This window comes from Engraulis encrasicolus, chromosome 12 (assembly GCF_034702125.1).
Source record: "Engraulis encrasicolus isolate BLACKSEA-1 chromosome 12, IST_EnEncr_1.0, whole genome shotgun sequence".
Lineage (NCBI taxonomy): Eukaryota > Metazoa > Chordata > Actinopteri > Clupeiformes > Engraulidae > Engraulis > Engraulis encrasicolus.
The window spans coordinates 3,504,247-3,527,857 of NC_085868.1; the positions used below are offsets into that span (position 1 = coordinate 3,504,247).

The 23,611-nt window shown below is 44.6% G+C and overlaps 1 protein-coding gene across 1 annotated transcript in view; it reads left to right on the plus strand.

The window, feature by feature from the left end:
- The window catches only part of abcb11b (ATP-binding cassette, sub-family B (MDR/TAP), member 11b), a 23,178-nt gene extending 10,923 nt beyond the window's left edge, over positions 1-12,255 (plus strand). The window contains exons 16-30 of the mRNA XM_063211505.1: positions 501-671; positions 1,235-1,436; positions 2,845-2,923; positions 3,393-3,486; positions 3,793-3,969; positions 4,137-4,241; positions 5,249-5,410; positions 5,994-6,197; positions 7,036-7,277; positions 7,774-7,930; positions 8,851-8,937; positions 9,862-9,972; positions 10,920-11,126; positions 11,350-11,496; positions 11,651-12,255. Of these exons, the coding sequence (XP_063067575.1) occupies positions 501-671; positions 1,235-1,436; positions 2,845-2,923; positions 3,393-3,486; positions 3,793-3,969; positions 4,137-4,241; positions 5,249-5,410; positions 5,994-6,197; positions 7,036-7,277; positions 7,774-7,930; positions 8,851-8,937; positions 9,862-9,972; positions 10,920-11,126; positions 11,350-11,496; positions 11,651-11,851 (2,346 nt within the window). The 3' untranslated portion in view covers positions 11,852-12,255. The remainder of the gene's footprint in view (positions 1-500; positions 672-1,234; positions 1,437-2,844; positions 2,924-3,392; positions 3,487-3,792; positions 3,970-4,136; positions 4,242-5,248; positions 5,411-5,993; positions 6,198-7,035; positions 7,278-7,773; positions 7,931-8,850; positions 8,938-9,861; positions 9,973-10,919; positions 11,127-11,349; positions 11,497-11,650) is intronic.
- Positions 12,256-23,611: the final 11,356 nt, after the last annotated feature.

Here is a 23,611-nt window from a genome sequence, read left to right on the forward strand (position 1 = left end):
ATATGGTCTTCCACATCATGGTGATATTGTTCAATTCTGTTAGTGATTTTTGTATTTTAAGTCAATTGAAATGATGATGCCAGTCCTTGGGACAGGCGTTTTTACAGGGAGTGGACAGGTTTATAGCCATGAAAAGTAATAAAATTACACTTAAATATTTCAAACAACTCTGTATTCGTGTGACAGACACCTTGGCCATTACCTGGGTTCATTTTGTTTGTGAAAATTTAGTTGATTTTCAACAGAATTAATATTTTACTACAGGGACATGTTTTTGCCAAACTTTCAAGAATCAGTGATAGTCCACCACTTCAATGTGCATTTGTGTATGTCTTTAGTTGATGTGATTAGTGATGTGTTTGTGTGTGTGTGTGTGTGTGTATGTGTGTGTGTGTGTGCGTGCGTGTGTGTGTGCGTGTGCGTGTGCGTGTGCGTGTGTGTATGAGTGCGCGTGCGGGTGCGGGTGCGTGTGTATGTGTGTGTTATGTGTTGGTCTGTAGAAATTCGACACGCTGGTAGGGGAGGGCGGTGGCCAGATGAGTGGCGGGCAGAAGCAGCGAATCGCCATCGCGCGCGCCCTCGTCCGCAATCCCAGAATCCTCCTCTTGGACATGGCCACCTCTGCTCTCGACAACGAGAGCGAAGCCGTCGTACAGGAGGCCCTGGACAAGGTGAGACACCTGGTAACTGTAGACCTCAGCAGCTTCATCCGAATAAAACGAGTCATTCAGTGTTAAAGGGACACTGTGTGAGATTTTTAGTTGTTTATTCCCAGATTTCAAGCTGTCCATTCACTAATGTTACCTTTTTCATGAATATTTAACACCAGCACGAAATTCCAAGTATTCATTATGACTGGAAAAATTGCACTTTTCATACATGAAAAGGGGGATCTTCTCCATGGTCCGCCATTTTGAATTTCCAAAAATAGCCATTTTTAGCTGCAAAAATTACTGTACTTGGACCATACTAGCAAATATTTGGTTATTACTTTGTAAACTTTTGTGTAAAGATCAAATTTGGCAATAGGCAGCTCAGTTTCAATGAGCACCATCGTTGCAGTACCTTTTTTGACCATTTCCTGCACAGTGTCCCTTTAAGCTTTCACTCACAGGTTCGTATGGACCATACCACCATCTCCATCGCCCATGGTCTCACTATCAAAAACACCCCTACATTAATATGAACCCTACTCCATAACCTTTAACCTTTCACATTTAACCCCTCTCTTCAGGGGAGTATGGGCCGTACCACCATCTCCATCGCCCACCGTCTCTCCACCATCAAGAACGCAGACGTCATCGTGGGATTCGAGCGCGGCCGAGCGGTGGAACGCGGTCGTCACGACGAACTGCTGGAGAGGAAAGGAGTCTACTTTACACTGGTCACGCTGCAGAGCCAAGGAGACCAGGCACTTAACGAGAAGGCTCGCAAGAGTATGTCACACGCTCAAATCCACACACACACACACACACACACACACACACACACACACACACACACACACACACACACACACACACACACACACACACACACACACACACACACACACGCACGCACGCACACGCACACGCACACGCACACATACACACACACATGCACATGCATGCACGCACAAAGTGTATCTTACTGTCTCTTTCATAACCCCTCACCCCGACTCAAGTAATATCTATTTCTACAAAGTTACTCACCACAGTGACTCTGCTGCAAATGTAAACATAACTTAGGCCCTAAGTCTTAGGGATTATTACAATAATTAGCAATATCCATTTTGAATATTTTATGTACACTGTAAAACATTGCAGCCAGATGTAAAAAATTAAGTTGGTAAGTTAAACGTAAAAAGGTAAGTTGCCCTGCTTTCTGAAGTTGGGTTAACTGACTTGCAATGTTTTACAGTGTAATACTCATATTTCATATTTTTCATATTTCTAAAAAGTAATGCACTACAGTAACACTAGTGCTAGTGTAAACTGAGGGCTTATTAGTTGGTAAAAATCTATTTTAATATTTCTTTATTATACATGCATAACAGTGATACTGGTGCTGGTGTAAACATCATTGAGGGCTTATTAATTAGTCATTTTACTCCTATTTTTATATTTCTACATTATACAAACATAACATACACTGGTGCTAGTGTAAACATGACTGAGGGCTTATTTTCCACATGTGCACTGTAGTGTGGAATAAGGAGACTCCTGATAAAGGCCCCAGTGCCACACCAAAGTCCAACTGGTCTGCTGTGTGTTTTGGACACACACACACACACACACACACACACACACACACACACACACACACACACACACACACACACACACACACACACACACACACACACACACACACACACACACACACACAACTAACACAAAGCTCTAACACGCGTCCTCACACACGGATGAAACGTGCCTGTGTGTGTGTTAACTGTGTGTAGTACGGGTCAATGACCCTGAATTGGGCACACTCACATTTCAGAGTTACTCCATATTGCTTCTGACTTAACGTGTGACTCCACAACAGTGTAACATGTTGCTTCATGTAACGTGTTACTCCACAACAGTGTAACATGTTGCTCCATGTAACTGTAGTCCAAACAGTATGGCACAATACAAACAATCTATCTACACAGCAACCCTTTTCTTGTCTTTGTGTAGAAGATTGCAGAAGAATGAGTGTGAGCAGCATACTCTATATACCGAAATTGTGTGTGCGTGAACATGTGTAAATACGTCTTCTATACTCTTTGTGTGTGTATGTGTGTGTGTGTGTGTGTGTGTGTGTGTGTGTGTGTGTGTGTGTGTGTGCGTGTGCGTGTGTGTGCGCGCGCGTGCGCAGTGGCAGAGGATAAAGCCGATGAAGAAGCAGGGAAGAACAGCCTGCTGGTCAGAGCAGGGAGCTACAGAGCCAGCTTACGGTGAGTGGAGAACACACACACATACACACACGCAGACACGCACACACGCACAGGGTGAGTCTACCACTCGTAATTCAAATTTAAAAAGGGAAGAACTTTCTTCAGTTGAGGGTGAAAATTGTGCACATACCAAGAAAGGCAGACTTGGAAGTTTGGATTGAGGAGTCTGCACCCCTTATTGTATGGCAATGTTTTTATTCCCCTGATGAAGATTCTGATGATAATCTGATGAAGACAATGGTCGAAATGTAATCCTGCCATGTAATAAAACATCAAAGAAAAAGAGATTTTAAGTGTGCAGAATTTTTCACTATTTAAACATGAATACAATATTTACACAAAACTTTAAGGATTGGGGAAAGGAACATTTCTGAAATGTATACATTTCTGAAAAAGAAATATCAAAAACAAAACAATAGGACATTATAAATTCCACATATCTCGCCCCCACACCTCTCTCTCTCTGTAGGGCATCTATTCGCCAGAGGACTAAGTCTCAGCTGTCCAGCATTGTTCCAGAATCTTCAGTTGGCATTGCGGGAGAGTTGGGACCACGATCACAGGTTAACAACACTCATGCATACACGCACACATGCATACGTAACGTGCATGTGTATGGGTGTGACTGTGCATGCGTGTGTATGTGTGTGTGTCCGTGTCCGTGTGCGTGTGGATGTGTGTGTATATTAGTGTGTGTGTGCAGGTATGTAGGCTACAGCTCTCTCTGAAGATGAAGAAGAAGAGGGGATGGTTGAGCCAGCTCTTGTAGTGCTTATTCTGACGTACAATGTGTGTGTGTGTGTGTGTGTGTGTGTGTGTGTGTGTGTGTGTGTGTGTGTGTGTGTGTGTGTGTGTGTGTGTGTGTGTAGGCCACAGCTCTTCCTGATGATGATGATGAAGAGGAGGTAGTGGAGCCCGCTCCTGTGGCGCGCATTCTGAAGTACAACGCCCCCGAGTGGCCGTACATGTTATTTGGTTCCATAGGGGCCGCAGTGAACGGAGGAGTCAACCCTGTATATTCACTACTCTTCAGTCAGATCCTCGCTGTACGTATGTGTGCACGCATGTGTGTGTGTGTGTGCGTGTGTGTGAGAGAGAGAGGAATCTAATGTAATGTAAATGTAATATAATTTGATAGCATGCCATGTGATGTAATTAAATGCAATGCAACATAATGTAATGTAATGTAATGTGATGTGCATCACTCCTTTAGACGTTCACCATGCCTGATCCAATAGAGCAGCGTAATGCCATTAACGGCATCTGCCTGTTCTTCGTGCTGGTGGGACTCACATCCTTCTTCACACAGATGCTGCAGGTGAATGATGCATTATGGGATAGCCAACACCACACACTGGGGCCCTTCTGCCCAGCCTCAAGTCAAGTCAAATGTGCTTTATTGGCAAATTCTTATGTATAACTGTAATTGCACAGAGGATTTGAAATTGATACAAATTCTGCAATTTAACCCTTTCATGCAGAGACTCTGTTATAACCTTTTTGTCACCAAAATTAGTAGTGACCATGTCTAAACTTGACACTTGACTCTCTGTAATGGCACAGCAATGTTGATGCTGTAGTTGATGTAGTTACGTTTTTGATGTAGTTGTGGTTTTTTTCCAGCCACTAGGGAATGAGATCGCCAGAGATTCCATCTGTATGAAAGGGCTACACCAAACAAGTAGCACTTAAAACACACTTGAGGGCATCTGTGGCCTAATGGGTAGAGACCTGGTCTTAAAGGTACACTGTGCAGGAAATGGTCAAAAAAGGTACTGCAGCTATGCTGCTCATTGAAATCGGGCTGCCTATTGCCACATTTGATCTTTACATGACAGTTTACTAAGAAATAAACAAATATTTTCTAGTATGGTCCAAGTACAGTCATTTTTGCAGCTAAAAATGGCTATTTTAGGAAATTCAAAGAAGATCCCCCTTTTCATGTATGAAAAGCGCAATTTTTCCAGTCATAATGAATAGTTAAAATTTGATGGTGGTGGTAAGTATTCATGAAAAATGTAACATTAGTGAATGGGCAGCATGAATTCCGGAAATAAACAACTAAAAATCTCACACAATGTTCCTTTAAGATGAGAGGGTTGCAGGTTTGAATCCCACCCTCTACTCTCTCTACTCCTCCATCCATGGCTGAAGTGGCCTTGAGCAAGGCACCTAAGCCCTCAGTGCTCCAGGGACTGTAACCAATAATACCCTGTAAATAACTCTAATTTGCTTTAGGTAAAAGCGTCAGTTGAGTGACGTAATGCAAGGTAAGGTAAAAAAGCACACAGAAAAATTAATCTCTCTCATCCCTCTCCCTCACAGGGCTATGCGTTCTCCAAGTCTGGTGAGCTGTTGACGCGCCGGCTGCGTCGTCTGGGTTTCCAGGCCATGCTGGGCCAAGAGATTGGCTGGTTTGATGACCACAGGAACAGCCCTGGAGCCCTCACCACACGACTGGCTACAGACGCCTCACAAGTACAGGGGGTCAGTGACACACACACACACACACACACACACACACACACACACACACACACACACACACACACACACACACACACACACACACACACACACACACACACACACACACACACGCATGCACACACCAACGATCATGACATGTCATGAACGTTTAAAACGTTTAAAGGCTACATTTTTTTTTAACTTACAAGTTTTATAAAATCTTATGTTGTATAGTATAGTTTCAAAGTAGCCTACACGTAGGCATTCATACAGTCCATGAACAGTGTCTAGATGTGGCAGTGTATGGAATGGGTATGTCTGTCTTAATTTTAATATGAAGAAAATAAGGAATGGGCCACTTTAATAGTATGTGCCATGTACAAATTTTAGCAGGCCTAAAAAAAATCATTTTCATCACCTGCAAAAATGGCTCACGGATCTTAGTAGCCAAACACACACACTTCAGTATTGGGTCAAAGTGGCAAAGTAGCATAAGCTGTTCTACTAGCCAAACTGAACTTTTATTGTTAGGGTGTTAGAGCCCTGAGTCCATGTATGAAAGAAATGCTTATCTTTTTCGTCTGTATGTGTTTTTTCCCAGGCAACAGGCTCTCAGATCGGCATGATCGTGAATTCCCTGACAAACATTGGCGTGGCGATCATCATCTCCTTCTACTTTAGCTGGAAGCTAACGCTAGTCATCCTCGGCTTCCTGCCGTTCCTCGCCCTCTCCGGGGGCTTCCAGGCTAAGATGCTAACGGGGTTCGCCAAACAGGACAAACAAGCCATGGAGAACGCAGGACAGGTGTGTGTGTGTGTGTGTGTGTGTGTGTGTGTACCTCTCTCTATTCCTCCTCATTTCACTTCACTTCACTTCACTTAATTTCACTTCACTTCAGTTCACTTCTATGCTCTTTCTCTCCCCCCGCCTCTCTCCTTCCCCTCTTAATCCCTAATCTCTTCTTCTACGTAGATCTCAGTTGATGCTCTAAACATAATATTTCTGTCAGATCCACTCTAGTCAAAAATGAGACGGGAAACAGAGATATATTTCAGAAGATTTATTTCTGAATGCATAAATTTGTGTTTGGGGGTATGGCTCTGTTCGGAGGAAGTTCCCCGGCTTCTCCATGAGCTCCATGGAAGCCAATACAGGGAACAGCAGCATCCTCAGGTGGTGTGCCTTCCATTTAGCTGGAAAGGCAAAAAAAAAACCTAGAACAGAGCAAGCAACAACAACATGACATTGTTTGACAATGATTTGTCTGGTGGAGCAGGGGAGGTGGTGGGAGCAAAACAAGCAGCAAAAAGCAATGACAGGAAAACAAATTCGATAGTTTAAATAAAGCGCGCCATGTCAGCATCCAATTGTGAGTTGCAGCTGATTAACCAAAGCGCAGCTGATTAGCGGAGAGTTGTATGGGAAGGGTCGGCGTCAGCCAGTAGACAAAAGGGCGCGTTGACTACGTGGTCTGCCAGAACTCACGCAGGTTGCTCGATTAATGCTATACCAGCACTTGGTAAACAGTGCAGCTTCTTGGAGGCCAACAAGTCTCATCCTTTTCATATCTCTCTCTCTCTCTCTCTCTCTCTCTCTCTCTCTCTCTCTCTCTCTCTCTCTCTCTCTCTCCCTCCTCCACTAGATCTCAGGCGAAGCTCTAAACAACATCCGCACCATCGCCGGCCTGGGTAAAGAGCGTAGCTTCGTGGAGGCATACGAGGTGCAGTTGGAGGCCCCGTACCGAGCGGCACTGAACAAGGCTAAGGTGTATGGAGCCTGCTACGGCTTCGCCCAGTGCATCGTCTTCCTCGCCAACAGCGCCTCCTATAGGTTTGGAGGGTACCTGGTCAGGCAGGAGGGACTGCACTTCAGCATGGTGTTCAGGTAAGCAGGTGTGTGTGTGTGTGTGTGTGTGTGTGTGTGTGTGTGTGTGTGTGTGTGTGTGTGTGTGTGTGTGTGTGTGTGTGTGTGTGTGTGTGTGTGTGTAGGAAGGGGGTGGGGAGGTGATATTTGGGTGAGGGGGCGTAGGGATTGGTTAGGTGGTTTTGTTTAGGTGTAGCTGGTGTCTTGAATGAAGACACCTATTATGACAGGAGGGACCACACTTCAGGTAAGGAGGTGAGGATTTAGGGGGAGTTGAGGAGGGGGTGTCAGGTTTGTTATCCAGCTGATGGGGCTTTTTGGAAGAGAGGGGTGTTCAAATGCGGCGGGCAGGAGTGGGGGAGCTGGGGTGATAGTTTAAGATTGTATTGCAAAATATTGTAATGGTGGAATATCATGGCATGCTAATTTCTCTCGTCTTCTCTGTTGTCTCTTTCCCCGTCTCATTTTCTCTCCGTCTCTCCCTACATCTCTGTATCTGTGTCCTCCCTCCCTTCAGGGTGATCTCTGCGATCGTGACGAGTGGTACAGCGCTGGGCCGAGCCTCCTCCTACACTCCTGACTATGCCAAGGCCAAGATCTCTGCTGCCCGCTTCTTCCAGCTGCTGGACCGAATACCATCTATCAGTGTCTACAGCACCCAGGGAGACAAATGGGTATTTATTCGTGTTTATTTCATATAATACTACTACAGTGTTTGATGTTAGCATGTATAGCACTCATATGGTATATGGAATACAGTGGTATGAGGAAGTTTGGGTACCCTTTTGGAAAATCACTACATTGTTATATCTCTGGTTGAGCTTTTGAAGCAGTAGAGTAGAGAGAGTACAGTAGAGTATCGTTTACTGATCCCAGGGGGAAATTAAGGTGTCAAGTAGCATACACACATAAATAAAGACATTGCCCACAAAACATAACACACATATTTACACATAAAATAATCATATATAGCTTACTGTTGCATACATTTTGCCAAGGCATCTCTCTCTCACACACACACACACACACACACACACACACACACACACACACACACACACACACACACACACACAACACACACACCCAAAATATAAAGTGTAAAGTGTCCACAGTGTTAACATAGAAGCCAAAACAAAGTGGCCATAAAGTGTCCAGGAGTGTTCCTAGTCTCTCTGTAAGCAGCAACTTCATTTCCACATATCTCAATCCATAGGGAAAGAAAACATTTCAGTTGTGAAGTCATTTTACTATGTGCAACAGGAACTATTTTATGTGGATTTCAACAAAAATATGTATGTGCATAAAATACACGTGTGTGCATACTATATATGTGCACCCCAAAGAAGGTATCCAGAGGACCTCTGATTCAGTCGGGTTGCTTGTCCTGCTCTGTCTTGGAGAGTTAAAGTGGCAATATAGGGCTGGGGTCGGTAAATAATACCAGACTCATCATTTACCCCCCCACTCTCTCTCTCTCCCCCTCACTTATGCCTCTTTTCCCCTCCCTTCCTCTCTATCTCTTCATCTCCTTCTCTCTTCCCTTACTACTGTATGTATCTCATCTCCCCTTCCTCTCTCTCTTTCTCTCCAGAGTGATTTCCGTGGGGAGCTGCAGTTTGAGGACTGTAAGTTTACATACCCAACACGTCCAGACATCCAGGTCCTGAATGGACTGACGGTGAGCATTTGACCTGACTCAACTAATGTTATGTTTTGAAATTGAAGTTGTTATGGTATTGAGTGCTGTAATATTTCTAGTAGTTAATTTCCAGAACTCATGCTGCCCCATTCGCAAATGTTATGTTCATGAATATTTACCACCGCCATCAAATTCAAGATATTCATTATGACATGAAAGAGGGGATCTTCTCCATGTCCGCCATTTTGAATTTCCAGGAATTGACATTTTTAGCAGCAAAATGAACAGTATTTTAGTCATACTAGTAAATATTAGTTTATTACTCAAAAGAATTAATTTGACTATTGGCAGCAAAATTTCAGCATGCACCATAGTTTCAACACCGCCTCTGACCACCGTCCTACACAGTGCACCTTTAAAGGAGATATCTGGTCAATAAATGCCCTTGCCATTCTATGGGGCATGGGGTGTTAAGACATTAAACATGGTAAACAACCATGTCCCTGTTACCGCAGAAATACACCAGCGGCGATCTGAGCGAGGCGAGCGACGGAAGTAATTGACTTTGTATTGAGTCGCGCGACAAAAGCGATTCTGGAGACTAGAGCGATTTGCGCGACGAGTGCGACAGTTTGAAGTTGAAATCTTTTCAACTTTCTATGACGCGGTTTGGCGACAAGCCGCGACAGCCAATGACTGTATAGAGGTCAGTGACCACAGCCAATGGGAATGCTTGAATGCTTTGCCTTCTGCCTGTACGGACATACTCTAGTCTCCTCAATCGCTCGTATCGCTTGCTGCTGCACTCTGTCGCTTGAATCGCATCGCGCCTGGTCTATTCGCACGGTTAGAATGACTGAGGTATCATAAAGGACTGTAAGGGCAACTGTAGTTTAAGCAAAACCACTGCATGTTGAAATTGGCAGGCAGTTCTCCTTTAATGGTTGTTTCCTGTATGTTTAGGTGAGTGTGCGACCCGGCCAGACTTTAGCCTTCGTGGGCAGCAGTGGATGCGGAAAGAGCACCAGCATCCAGCTACTGGAACGCTTCTATGATCCAGACCATGGCATTGTGGTACACGCACACACACACGCACACACACACACGCGCACACGCACACACACACCAGCATACAGCTGGAACGCTTCTATGATCCAGACCATGCCATTGTGGTACGACACACACACACACACACACACACACACACACACACATACACACACACACACACACACACACACACACACATGCACAGACAGCAGAAAAGACAGTAGACAGAAGAAGGGCAGTAAATATAGAAGAGAGTGAAAGAGAAGAGAAGGTTTAGAGGCAGCTTTGTCAATATTTACTGTTCTCTCTCTCTCGTGATCTCCTGGTCCACCATGTGTGTTTACAAAGCAGTAGATTGTTGAAGAGGGTCTAGTCTCCTAATGCGCACCATTCCGCCAGTGAAATGCTGTAATAGACATTGAAAAGAATTTACTACCATAGCACTACATACTTCTGCATTACACTGAGCCTTAAGCTTTAGAAATACGTATATGACTTTGGTAAATGATCTGTTCCCAGAATGGTATTGACCAGAGTTGAAGGAGAGGACTGTGCACATCCCAGGAAAAGGTGCAGGACGAAGGAGAATCTGATGAAGACCGTTGAGGTCAAAACGTAATCCTGCCATGAAATAATGAAATATAACAAAAAGGATTCTAAGTGTGCGGACTTCTCACTTTGAAAGCAACAGCTAATTTACTACCATAGCACTACACTACTACTACATTACACTGAGCCTTAAGCTTTAGAAATACGTATATGACTTTGGTCAATACCATTCTGGGAACAGATAAATCTCAGCTGCCTTGTCTGATGGGTTTAAAGACACACACACACATACACACAGAAGCAATCTTTCCCTCTCTCATTCTTTACTTTCCTTCTCTTCTACTCTCTACTGTCTTTTCTACGGTGTGTGTGTGCCTCTGTGTGTGTGTGTGTGTGTGTGTGTGTGTGTGTGTGTGTTGCAGTTGGTGGATGGCCACGACTCCACTAAGGTGAACGTGGCGTTCCTGCGCTCCAAGATCGGCATTGTGTCCCAGGAGCCCATCCTGTTCGACTGCAGCATCGCCGAGAACATTCGCTACGGCGACCATAACCGCGACATCAGCATGAACGACATCATCGCCGCCTCCAGGAAGGCTCAGCTGCACGACTTTGTCATGAACCTGCCGGAGGTGGAATACACACACACACGCACACACACCAGCCTCCAGGAAGGCTTAACTACATTCATGAACCTGCCAGAGGTGGAGTACACACAAACCAGGACACACAGACATTAGACCCTATTATTCACTGATTATTACCTTTTCTTGTCTTCACTTACTTGTACTTCTGTGCACACACAGAAAGGGTAACAAGACTAACGTGTGTGTATGTGTGTGTGTGTGTCTACAGAAGTATGAGACTAACGTAGGTGCCCAGGGTTCTCAGTTGTCTCGTGGTCAGAAGCAGCGGATAGCCATCGCCCGAGCCATCATACGCGACCCCAAGATACTGCTGCTGGATGAAGCCACCTCCGCACTGGACACAGAGAGCGAGAAGGTACACTGTGTGTGTGTGTGTGTGTATGTGCGTGTTTTATAATAGATAGTATCAGAGGCTCTCGATAAGGCTTGTGCCTTAAGGTATGTGTATCGCGATTGCCTATCATAATGACAGTGTGTGTGTGTGTGTATGTGTGTGTTTTGTATTACAGACAGTGCAGGAGGCTCTTGATAAGGCTCGTGAGGGCCGCACGTGTATCGTGATCGCCCATCGGCTCTCCACCATCCAGAACTCAGACATCATCGCGGTGATGTCACGTGGCTACGTCATCGAGCAGGGCAACCACGAGCAGCTGATGGCCAAGAAAGGCGCCTACTACAAACTAGTGACCACCGGCGCCCCCATCAGCTGAGGAAGATACGCACACACACACACACTATCACCCCAAGACACGGTCGCTGTTAAAAATTACTGTGCAGCAGAAACCTCATACCGCCATATCTATTTTTTAAAACATTATTTTATATTCGTTCTTTATTCATTATAAAATGTAAATCAGAACTACTGGTCGGTCTCCACGAGTATATGTGTATGTTAAATTATTTAATAATCAACTTTAATGTTGGAATGATTGTTTATTACTTATTCATTTATAAATTCCTGTCTACATAATCAATGAAAAGTGGAGATAAAAGGTTTCTGCCTGACAGCAACTATTTTGTTAAAACATTTAAAACTCATGATCAGTATTTTACATTTTATATTCTTCAACAGATAATTGATCAATAAAGCCATGAATAAAAGTCTTAAATAATACTGATATTAATCATTTTTATATTCAGTAGCCTAGAGGTAGTAAGTTTGTCTTTTATGAAAAACCTTTTTTTTCTTTTGCAACCAGTGGTATTTTATCGAAGTGGTATCTGAGTTGCCAAAGGTGAATTTGGAGATGAAATATGATTGGACTGAGAAGAACATGTGACTATGGCAAACAGGCAGCCTAGCACAGGCAAAGATAGGAGTGCGTTCCAATATGCGGACTCCCGTCCTCGTTTTGCTGTCGCCCCGCCTCCGTGGAGAAAAGTTTCCCCGTTGTAAGCCTAGTCACAACAGCTTTTGGGGGATTGTTATTCATTCACCATCACGATTGCAAATGAGAAAATGACATTAGAATTGTGCTGTTGCAAGATATTGAATTAATTTTCTTTCATCAGTGATGTCATCAGGAGGTCACAAGCAGGCAAGTGAGCAAGGGAGGACGAGAGTCCGCGAGTCCGCAAGAGTCCGCGAGTGTGGTCTCCTAAGGGGACATTGTCCCCTCCTTGTTCTTCTCTTTCTGTGGCTGCTTGCATATGATGTACACTACCGCCATACATCACTAAGGGAACTCAACATAATGTGCTCAAAGGTCTCCTAACCAAAGGTCTCCTAAAGTGGCGTTCACCTGACATCACATGGATCCAGGAAAAGTATGGGCTTGATGTATCTTGCTCTACTAGATGTTTGGTTCAGGTAGCCTACTGGGGAGAGGGGAGAGTAGGTGCTGTAAGAATAAAAGGTGTTCACAGGTGGAAGGATCAAAACGCAGAGGCAGAGATTTTGCCAAATAATTGTCAAAAGTTTACTGAGGATACTCAGGTCAAAATACAATAATACATCTATACAGTTGTATCATCGGAGAAGAGCCTGGAAGAGCGCTGTTCTGCCCTCCAACAGTCTGTAAGGTAGTTTTGTTACACCTGTCTTGCCAATTTTGATTGGTTGTCCTAATTGTAGCTTCTATCAGAATCATCCGGAGTACTTTCAGAGACTTTCACGATACTTTTGTAACATATCTTAGTAACAATGGCTTAGTGTGTCTGAACGTACTGTGCAGCTTGTGTTCCGTTGTATCAACAAAAGACCTCATGTGATGAATGACCTCATGGGATGACTTTTCAGTATTAGTTCTTTCTCTATGCTTATTATATGGTTGTGACGTCATCGGTCGAATGCTCCATTCATTTCAACGGGGCTCCCCAACGTTCGCACGTCTGTTATTTTTCGATAACGGACGGGTTGGTCTATAACAGACCGCTGTCAATGGCAACAAGACGTTTCACTGCTAAAGCGACTTTTCAACAAGACTCTAATCAGCTGCTGTGATAGACAACACCTGTCCTGGCTACTGTTGCTTAGCGGTGTTCCACAACGGCACTGTTTTGTTTTGCGCAGCGACAATCTTAACATTAAATAGGCCATGTGTGAATCATTTAAGTATATCCATATAATAAGCGGGTTAACTTTCGGCGAGTCGGTCGCTTTGTGGAATAGCAGCACTTCAGAGAGAACAAGACCCCTCCGCTCCGCGTCGGGGTCTAAAGATTCTCTCTGTCGTGCTGCTATTCCACGGTAGCGACCTTCTCGCCGAACGTTAACCCTTACTTAAGCTAATGGCATTAATGATCACATTGACCTGTATATTTTCTATATTCCTACAGTGCCTGCGTACCTACTGTGATGCATCTCAGATGTTTGAATAATAGAAGGGTTGGACTGGTAAGCTGGCATACAGGGCCTTTTCCTTGTGGGGACCCACTAGTTTGACGCCCTCTCGTGACTTCACGGTAATCAAACATTTCAAACAAGCGATTTAAGTTTAGGGTCAAGGTTAGGTTTAGGGTTAAGGTTAGGTTTAGGGTCGTATGACGTAAGCGGTAAGTACCGAAAGGGCATCGAACTATTGACTCCCTTTCCTTGTGAGCCGCTAGTCCTCAAGGGCCTATGCTGTTCTATTTTTCTTAGGGACCGGCCCATTGGTCCATCTTCAACATTGAAAGTGGAGTGAGCCGATTGCCGATACGACAGCAGCTTGTATGTAAGAGGGACTGATACTAAACTAAAAATGCCAGGCCCATTTTTTTGGTCCTTATGCAACCCTGGACAGCAATACCACTACTGTCAACCTTGCTACTTTTTAATTGAAATGTAAAAGGCATATGATTTTTTCCGCTAGATAAAAAGCATATTGCTGCAAATTCAATGTCAGTGTGCAGAAGTAATGTTCTTGATTTCTGTTATGCTTTTACATTGTACAGCCATACATGTTTACAGTATGTCAACAGGCTACACATTTCCTTGGGAATTGAGTTGATTTGTCAGTTTTCACAGGCTTAACTGCTGTATCATATTAAATTACTGGAGCATATATTCAAAATTAAAAGAACTGTTAATTTGTACATTTGAAGTATTTTGCAATAAAACGTAGTCTCCACCCATAATCACAGCATTTCTCATCTCCATTTACTTCACTGGAACAAATGTCTAAGTAATTAAATTAACTTGTGAAAGGCTTGGATGTGAAATATGAAGTGAGAGTGGCCTGACCATTAAGGATGTCCCCGGTTCATTTCATTATTTTAAGGAATCTGTTGACAGCAAAGGCTATGGGATCTGCTGCAGGCCTTTGTCAAGCACACTTAAACACACGGTCAGTCGGTCATGCGGGGGATGAAACATTCGGCATGATACCAACACATGGATGCTTTGTAATGATGTAAACCTTAAGTAAAAAGCTGCAGTGAACATTCAGTCAGACATACACACAAACCCAGATACAAAACCAATGAAAACCATCAACCATGCACTACACACACTCGCACACAAACCACTTGAACTGGCCCACACCCTCTCAAATACACACACACGAAATCAAGATATTTTTTTATTTTACAAGACAGAATATAATATGGTTGATGAGAATATAAATTATGGTTGGTGTAAAAAGACAAGTAAAGGCAGAAGCCATAGGGTCAAAATACATTACATTTTTTTTTTTTACATTACATTGCATTCAGCAGACGCCTTTGACCAAAGCGACTTCCAAGGAGAACATTTAAGCAACAGGGTAAGGCAACAATGTACTGTACAGTTGCAACACTGACAACTTTGTCCAACACAAAGTAAAGACAACGTAGCAAAAAAAAATAAGATGCATTTAAAAATTGGCAAAAGTAGACAAGGACATAAAGGCGTAGTATGCAGTTGCAACACTGACAGCATTGTCCAACACATGGTAAATGTAGCATAAAATAATGAGAAGGGTAACAAGGCATTTTTACAAAGTAAACAAAGACATCTAGGCACAGTGCACAGTTGCAACACTGACAGAAATGTCCAACACATGGTAAAAGATGTAGCAACATAATTAAAGATGTTAAAAAGGATGTTAAAAACAATTTAGGTGCATAATAGATGTTAAAGCAGTGGCTTAAGGGAAGAAGCTAAAAACTAAGGAAAGGGGCTTAAAATAAAAACTAAGGCGAGTAGAATTAGTTATGTTAGTATTAAAAGCCAGGAAGCTCTCTCAGAACAGGAGTCTTCACCATCTTCTTGAAGGTTGAGAGGGATGACCCTGCTCTTGTAGCACCTGGTAGCTTATTCCACTATTGAGAAACAATGACAGAAAACCGTTTCGACTGGGAAATAGTAAAGGCATTTTAATATTCTATTATTGCTATTAAGTCCACAAGAATCAGAAAGTTTAGACCAAAAAACAAGTGCCATATAGCCACAAGGCTCAGGGCAGAATGATGTGGCCCCTTTTCACTTGATTTAAGATTTTAGGGGGAAAAAACATTTAGTTCGGAAAAAAACTCCAGAGAGGCAGACACCAACGGCCAGCTGGGGGAGCCCCCTGCCAGGGCTGGTTACAAACAGATTAAAGGAGGAGAGAGGGAGGGAGATTTTTGTATGTCAGGGCACGGCCTGTAGGGAGGATATATGGCTGGGGGTTCCAGCAGGGTGAAAGTGCATAGTAAGGTATGCATGATACCAACCCACGCATGCTTTGAAATGATATAAAAAAAAAAAACAGTTGCAGTAAACATTGTCACATAATTGTTGAGATCATACCGGTACTCGGATGTAATGAAAATGAAATGAAAAAGTATGCATGTCCAAGTTCACTGTTCTAGCTCACCCCCCTGTAATGAGAGTAGATTATGAGTGTCAGTTTTGTCAGTGGAGGGGGGGAGCAGTGTCCACTCAGCATTGATGCTCAAGGGCTGACTTGACCGTGTTAGTTGGTTTGTTCATAGGTCTGGTTTTCGTCATTTCAGTGCACACGTGTGTCGACACCCTCTGTCGAGATGGTTAGAATTAGTTTATAATGTAATGGTGGTGGGGGGCTTGCAGATTTTAAGTCTGTGACAGTTGGGGTTGCTGGTTGTTCGTGACAGGGCAGGGAGGGGGGTTGGAGGAGGAGAGCTGAGTTGCTGACAGTTGGGGGGCTACTACAATAAGCCTGGCTGACCCTTGCTTCCCCTGGCAGGGTGGCAGGCTTACATAAGCTTGATGAGCTACCCGTGGGTGTTCTGCTGCTTCACCTCCGGGGGCCAGCTGCCTTTCAGGATGGCTAGCCTCTCGTCCATGTTGCGCATACCACACCTGCAGGAGGAAGGAAGAACAGAAACCATATGTTACGTGGGCCTGCTCTACCACCACTGTCATGACTAAATTGCCACTAATCATTTGATTGCCTGGCACTCTGCTTGGCGTGATCGTCTAAATGTGTGCAGGTGTGCCCATGGGAAGACGTGTCCATTGGCTGAGCCAACGATGGCTCTCTCTCTCTCTCTCTCTCTCTCTCTTTATCAGTCTCCAAGTGAGAGACTGAAGGAGACGGCATTTTGCCTCTCCTCGACTTGCCTCTCTCGCCCTTCTCCTTGTCTCCCTTGTCCTTCCGCCTGCCCCTTCTGCTTCGTTCACTCCCTCCAACACGTTCCATCTCCAGCAACTCCATTTCTCTTTCGGCACCTTCCGTCTTATAATCCATCGGGGACTTGCCTGGTTTCTCAAACTGTGGCGGAGGAGGGGAAACAGAGCTACAGCTGCCACTTCTCTCAGACGAATGCCTGTACACACGTCGCTCAGCCTCCCTCGTGACTCTGTCTGAGGGTGATGGCGAGGCGCTGGGGCTGATCGGCCGTCTCTGATGTGAGGGGCTCCATCGGCCACGGTCAGCCTCGAAACGCTCCCTCTCTCTCTCCCGCTGGATGTAGGTGTACTTCCGCATATCCTGCCTCTCTCTCTCTCTCTCTCTCTCTCTCTCTCTCTCTCTCTCTCTCTCTCTCTCTCTCTCTCTCTCTCTCTCTCTCTCTCTCTCTCTCTCTCTCTCTTCTCTCTCTCTCTCTCTCTCTTCTCTCTCTCTCTCTCTCTCTCTCTCTCTCTCTCTTCTCTCTCTCTCTCTCTCTCTCTCTCTCTCTCTCTTCTCTCTCTCTCTCTCTCTCTCTCTCTCTCTCTCTCTCTCTCTCTCTCTCTCTCTCTCGCTGGTGGCAAACATTGTTTTTTTAGACCCATCTCTTTTATTGTCTTTTATTTTTAGATATATTTAAATCTTTGTAAGGCTGGAAGGTGGTGTTTTGCTTTCTTTCCAGTTATTGCGATATATATATACGAAAGCTTCTCGTTTCTGTTGACCCAGGCGTCCATTTTTGTTAACCTTGACTCTTGCAATTCAAAATCATCGCCATTTTTCACCCCAACTGGTTTCACCTGGTCTTTATGTTCCACACCCATGTTTTAATTTTTAATGGGTTTGTAAAACATATTATAATGACATGTGAGCTGCGGAGACATCGAAGGAAGTGAACATAAGCCAAATAGCTTCTCTGCTGGTAAAGCGGTGTAAACACCACTTCTGTAATCTGGGAGGAGTTCGTAAAGGTCCTCATCGAAACTCATATGCACAAGGAAAAGTGAATTCAGCATTATTATAACTAAAATCCTTCTCTAATTGATAGTACGTAATATTTGACATGTCTTTTAAGTGTTTTTAAGTGCAGATTGGAGATATATTTCTGCTAGGTGATATCCAATGAGGACTTTTACGGGCTCCTCCCACATCACGGAAGTGGCATCGACACAGCTTTACCAGCAGAGAAGCCATTAGGCTTATGTTGATAATTCCTGCGGCCATGAAATGAGAATCAATTTACATTTCATTACATATAGCAGACACTTTTAACCAAAGCGACATACAAGCAAGTACAGAGTGGGGTCAGTGCAGAGTACTGCAGTATACAAGTATTGTAGAACAGATAGATATCTTTAATACATTTTAATCATCAAAATATATCTTTAGTCTTCTCCGTATTCATCTGAAACCAATTTGACATTAAAAGTATACCATTTAAGGATATTCTCTTGGATGAAAAAACATCAATTACATTACCTTTTCAGTCACACCACGCATCCAGTGCAACGAGGAACCGTGGAGGATGTCCATCAAAGCGAGCCTGTGTCCAGACACCGCCCGGTGCGACACCTCCGACTTGATCATGGCGTGGCGCGACACAGAAGAAACCAGCTCGCATGATGGGTGTGATTTTCCTAACTTCTTCCGCTACTGGGAGGAGGACGATGATGCGTTGCACAATCCGATGCAGTGTGGTACCTTGTGGGTCCCAGGACTTTGTTTTGCTTTGAAATCTTGACTTGAGCGGGGGGAATTTTACATGGACGTCCCGGACAATGCCTTTGGAGTGGTCACATTGACAAGTCTTGCTAGCTTGAATTGCCCCCACAATGCATTTTGGTTGCAGAGTCGCACAATATCTCCAATAGAAAAATTTCTTCTTGCAGTGTGCCACTTGCGGTGGAAGAACAGCTTCAGGCCTGCAAATTGGCTCCAGGGCCTCCGGAAATGGCTGACTTGCGTTTTTCTTGCAGTCTTTTGAAGGGGTAGGTGTTGTAGTCAACCGTTTTGAAATCTCCAGTTTGAGTGCAGGGCCGCAGTGTGTTTGGGGTGATGTAGTTGATGTAGTCCACACGACTGTGAAGTCTGGCATCCAATGGCCTTTCGTTAGCAAGGTTGGCGGCTATCATAAGCACCGTCAGGAAGACACTGAAAGTAAGGCTGCCCCCTCCTCCACCAGGGGTTTTTGGTGACCTTGACAGCAGCTTCGGCAGCGCCGAAGAGGGACAGCTCCACGGTAGTCCCCGAACGCACATAACGAGCCCACCAGTGGCCATGTCTGGGAAGTTGACACCCTCCCCCTTGCCGACAGCAATGGTGCCAGATGCCCCCATTCCCCCTCCCAACACGTAGGAACCCCGCAGCCACTCCCTATGTCCATGCAACTGCCCTGATCAGCCGCCCGAGACGGCTGAAGCGCCCTTTATCCAATAGTTCATTGACTGCTGCCTCTGTTGTTGACAGAGCTCCAGACCCGGACCATGCACGTCCCAGACCGCAACCGGGTGCAGTGCCCCCAGCTGAGCCCAGAGGAGCACTGCAGTGTACGCTGCTCCCCACTCCAGCGACACCGCCTCCTGCCTGCTCAGCAAGGCATTCCACTGACCCTGTTAGCCACCCACCCCAAGGTAGCCGAAGGAACCACACACCGGTCCGCCACGCTGAACCCCCAGCCAGACCAACAGGAGAGGCCTCCCGGGAGACAACATCCACCATGCCCCCAGTACCCAGAATTCACCACCAATCTCAGAAGGCAGCGGAGATCAACTTCTCCAAGAAGAAAGAAAGAAATGCACCTCAGCCAGAACTTGCTGAAAGATGTCACCGGAGATTAACTTCTCCAAGAAGAAATGCGTTTCGGCCAGAACTTGGTGAAAGACAGTGTGAGAACAAATACCAGAACCACTCACCAGAAGAAAGTTCTTAAGCCAAGCCTCTACCTACTCTATTCTACTCTACTCTACTGACTGAGATTGGTGAAGGATTGCAGGTTCTATGAACACAGCAGACATCATCAGGCAGGTCCTGAAGACCGAACTGAAAATTCTGAGTAGCAGTGCGGTGCGCAGTTCCTTTAGTGACCGACAAAGTCAGTAACTCACCCGAAGTCAGCTGAAACCACAACACCCAATTGCAGTCCAAAACAATGCACTGTCCAAGCCCAAAACTCCACCACCAACAGTAGCAGCAGTCGAAGAGCTATTGGACAAAAGGCAATTCAGCAGTATAAGACGGCTCGTCGGGACAGTTGCATGGACATGGAGAGTGGCTAAAAGGTTCCTGAATGTCAAAAGGGGAGATGAAGCAAAGTGGGAGGTAAAACCTTAATCCAAGCCTTTTTTCTTCCATTTCTTTTTCCTTTAAGCGTTATCCTCCTGCCCCCCAGGTGAAGTGTCTTCCCTCTCTGTTGGGTTGTGGTGTCAGTGCAGTGGAATCTTGGCCTCTTGGTCACTGGCAGCAGGAGGTTGTCCACTGGTCATTTGGCTGACTGGTCAGCAGGGTGATGCACAGGTTAGGCAGTGGTCCACTGACAGATGGCTCACTGTTGCAACGGTGATGCACTGGCAGTCATCGGCATCCAATGGTGTATCGGTTTTCCACTCTGGCGATGCATGTCAGCACTGGGTTTTACACAATTGATAGAGGACTGTACTCAGACACAGGACTCAAATCTTCTTGTATTTCTAATGAGTTCAGTGGCGTAGAAGTGGTAGTAGTAATAGCAGCAGCAGTAGTAGTAACAGATGGAGCAATAGTAGAACAGTAGATCAGAATAGGTGTAGAACCTTTCAACAAAGAAACGTGAAAAATAATTAATAAAGTGCATTTTTCCGAGTCACTATTTACATAATTAATAAAGTGCATTTTCTGAGTCACTATTTACATACAACATGAAGTAAATGCATGTGTTCCACTAAGTTCAAGTGAAATAGGCAACAGCGGTTAGTATAAAGGCAAGTATTCTTTAACCACTTCGTAACCATATTTAAACCATTCTTGAAAGCAAGTAAAATACAGGTCAAACGTTTGGACACACTCAATTTACTAGGGGACTATTCAAAAGGTGTTAAACAACACTGTTTAATAAATGAAGTGTAGCAAAGAATTTCAACATGTAAGGGAACGGGACAATCAGACCATTCACACTAGCATTTTATGAGATCAAAGTGGACCAGTCTTCCTAAAGCAGTCTCTGAGGTAACACTGGCTGTGAAAACTACAATAATTACCAATCTTGTTCATTTCTGAGGATTTCTGATTATGTTTTGTCTCGATAACAGCAAATTACACAATTTCCTAACCAGTGAGGAAGGTGTAAGTGGCCCAGTGGACAGGTGTGCCACATTATATGTGGGTCGCGGGTTTAAGTCTTGCCTGGTGACATTTAATGTTGAAATGAAATGGTATGCCTACCCAAACGGGGTCTGCTCGTTTTTCCGACGCTCCATTGGTCCGATGTGTCAATATTCCGAAATTTTCCATTGATCCTACAGCACTTGGTCTTACAGACCTTTTACCCGATAAAATGAAACCCTTTGTCCCGAAATGTTCCGACCAGCTGCTTTAGATCACTGTCATCTCTGATATGCGCAGTGGTCATGTAGCTGTCTGTGACAGGTTAGGTTTATGGAAAGTTTTGGTCAAGGCACAAATTTAAAACTTGGAAACATTGCATTAATAACAGGTTAGGTTTAGGGGTGGTTTTAGTAAGGGCACAGCTTGACCAATCAGACGCCATCGCAGCCCATGCAGCTGAAGTCTACTTGACACCGGAGAAAAGAGGAGTAGGACATACAACCTGCAGAATGATGACCGACCCCAAACAGCCATTGGTCAGAACATTGAGCTGTCGGAGCAAAGGGTTTAATGTATTCATTTCGAGTTAGTGGGCTCTTCTCTGGTCTCCCAAAAAAAATTGACAAATTGCAACTCATTCAAAATTCTGCGGCAAGAATCCTAACAAGAACCAGAATGAGAGAGCACATCTCTCCTGTCTTGGCAGACCTGCACTGGTTACCTGTCTCATACAGAATCGACTTTAAGATTCTGCTCACAGTATTTAAAGCATTAAATGGACTTGCCCCTAGCTATATCTCAGACATGCTCTCTTTTTATGCCCCTGCTCGAGCTCTCAGGTCCACTGATGCCAAGCTGCTAAAGACCCCCACCCCCCCGCAGAAGAAGATCGGCGACGCCGCGTTTGCCTGCTATGCGCCCAAGAGATGGAACGCCCTCCCCATCGAGATCCGATCAGCCACCTCCGTCGACTCCTTTAAGAAGCAGCTGAAGACCCACCTCTTCATCCTTGCCAACTCCTAGCTGCCAAGGCGTCATAGTGTCCCAGCCGCCGCAGCGCCCTTACTACTCGCAATCCAGCCCTGGCAGGGGGCTCCCCTAGGTGGCCGCTGGTCTCTGCCTGAGGTTTCTTCCTGACTACAGGGGGTCTTTTTTCTCAGACTTCACTGAGCTTTTTTTTTCCCCTCACAAACTATGAATCAAGCGAAAGGGAGTTTTTCCTCACCCCTGATGCCACCAGGGGCCGCACCTGAGCGCCCAATCTCTGTGTGACTATCTATGACTTATGATAGGCCCAGCCACTATGGACCTTACACATCTAAGAATCCTGGTCCTAACCTACGTTGACCTTATGACTCTACATTCTCTGTCTATCTCTTCTTCCTCTGCCTTCCTGCTTTTCTGCCTCTCCTCTATACCTCTCCTTTTAAATCTATCTCTAACAATGTTTTTTCCCATTTGTTAAGCACTTTGAGTTACATGCCTTGTATGACACAGTGCTATACAAATACAATTATTATTATTAAATTATTATAGGATCAATGGGAATTGTTCGGAATATTGACGCGTCGGACCAAAGGAGCGTCGGAAAAATGACCTTCGCAAACATATATTTGCCTTTTCTCACCTTTGATGTCGCTTTGTGGCAGGCTTCATTCTCCGTCAAGCAATACAGCTAAAAGTAGACATCTACATTTACATACAGCATAGTCCTCCTGAAATGAAGAAAGCATCAGGCTGTAATGTCATGCTTGGTGAATAAGTGAGAACATTTGAAATGACAAAAACATTAAGGCAATAAGCACCTCTGGACTGAAGAAACTTGACCACACCGGCTGCCTGTCGGTCAGTTGCTGACATTTCTTTCTTGGGCTACAATGCAAACACAACAGTAATCCGAAGTCAGACAAGTTCATCTTGGAAAATAATGGGACAAGAATGGGACAAGACTGAGTCAGAACACATTGAGACCGGCGTAGTTAGTGGCTTATTGAATTCCACTTCCACAAAGTTTAAGAGTGCAGCACAGGAAGGGTTAATGTGAGCGTAAATTTGAGTTCTCTTGTATTACCTTCATGCACATTGGTTCTGATCTGTTTGCATGTTTACGTGATCCTAAACATAGACAAAATAATGGAA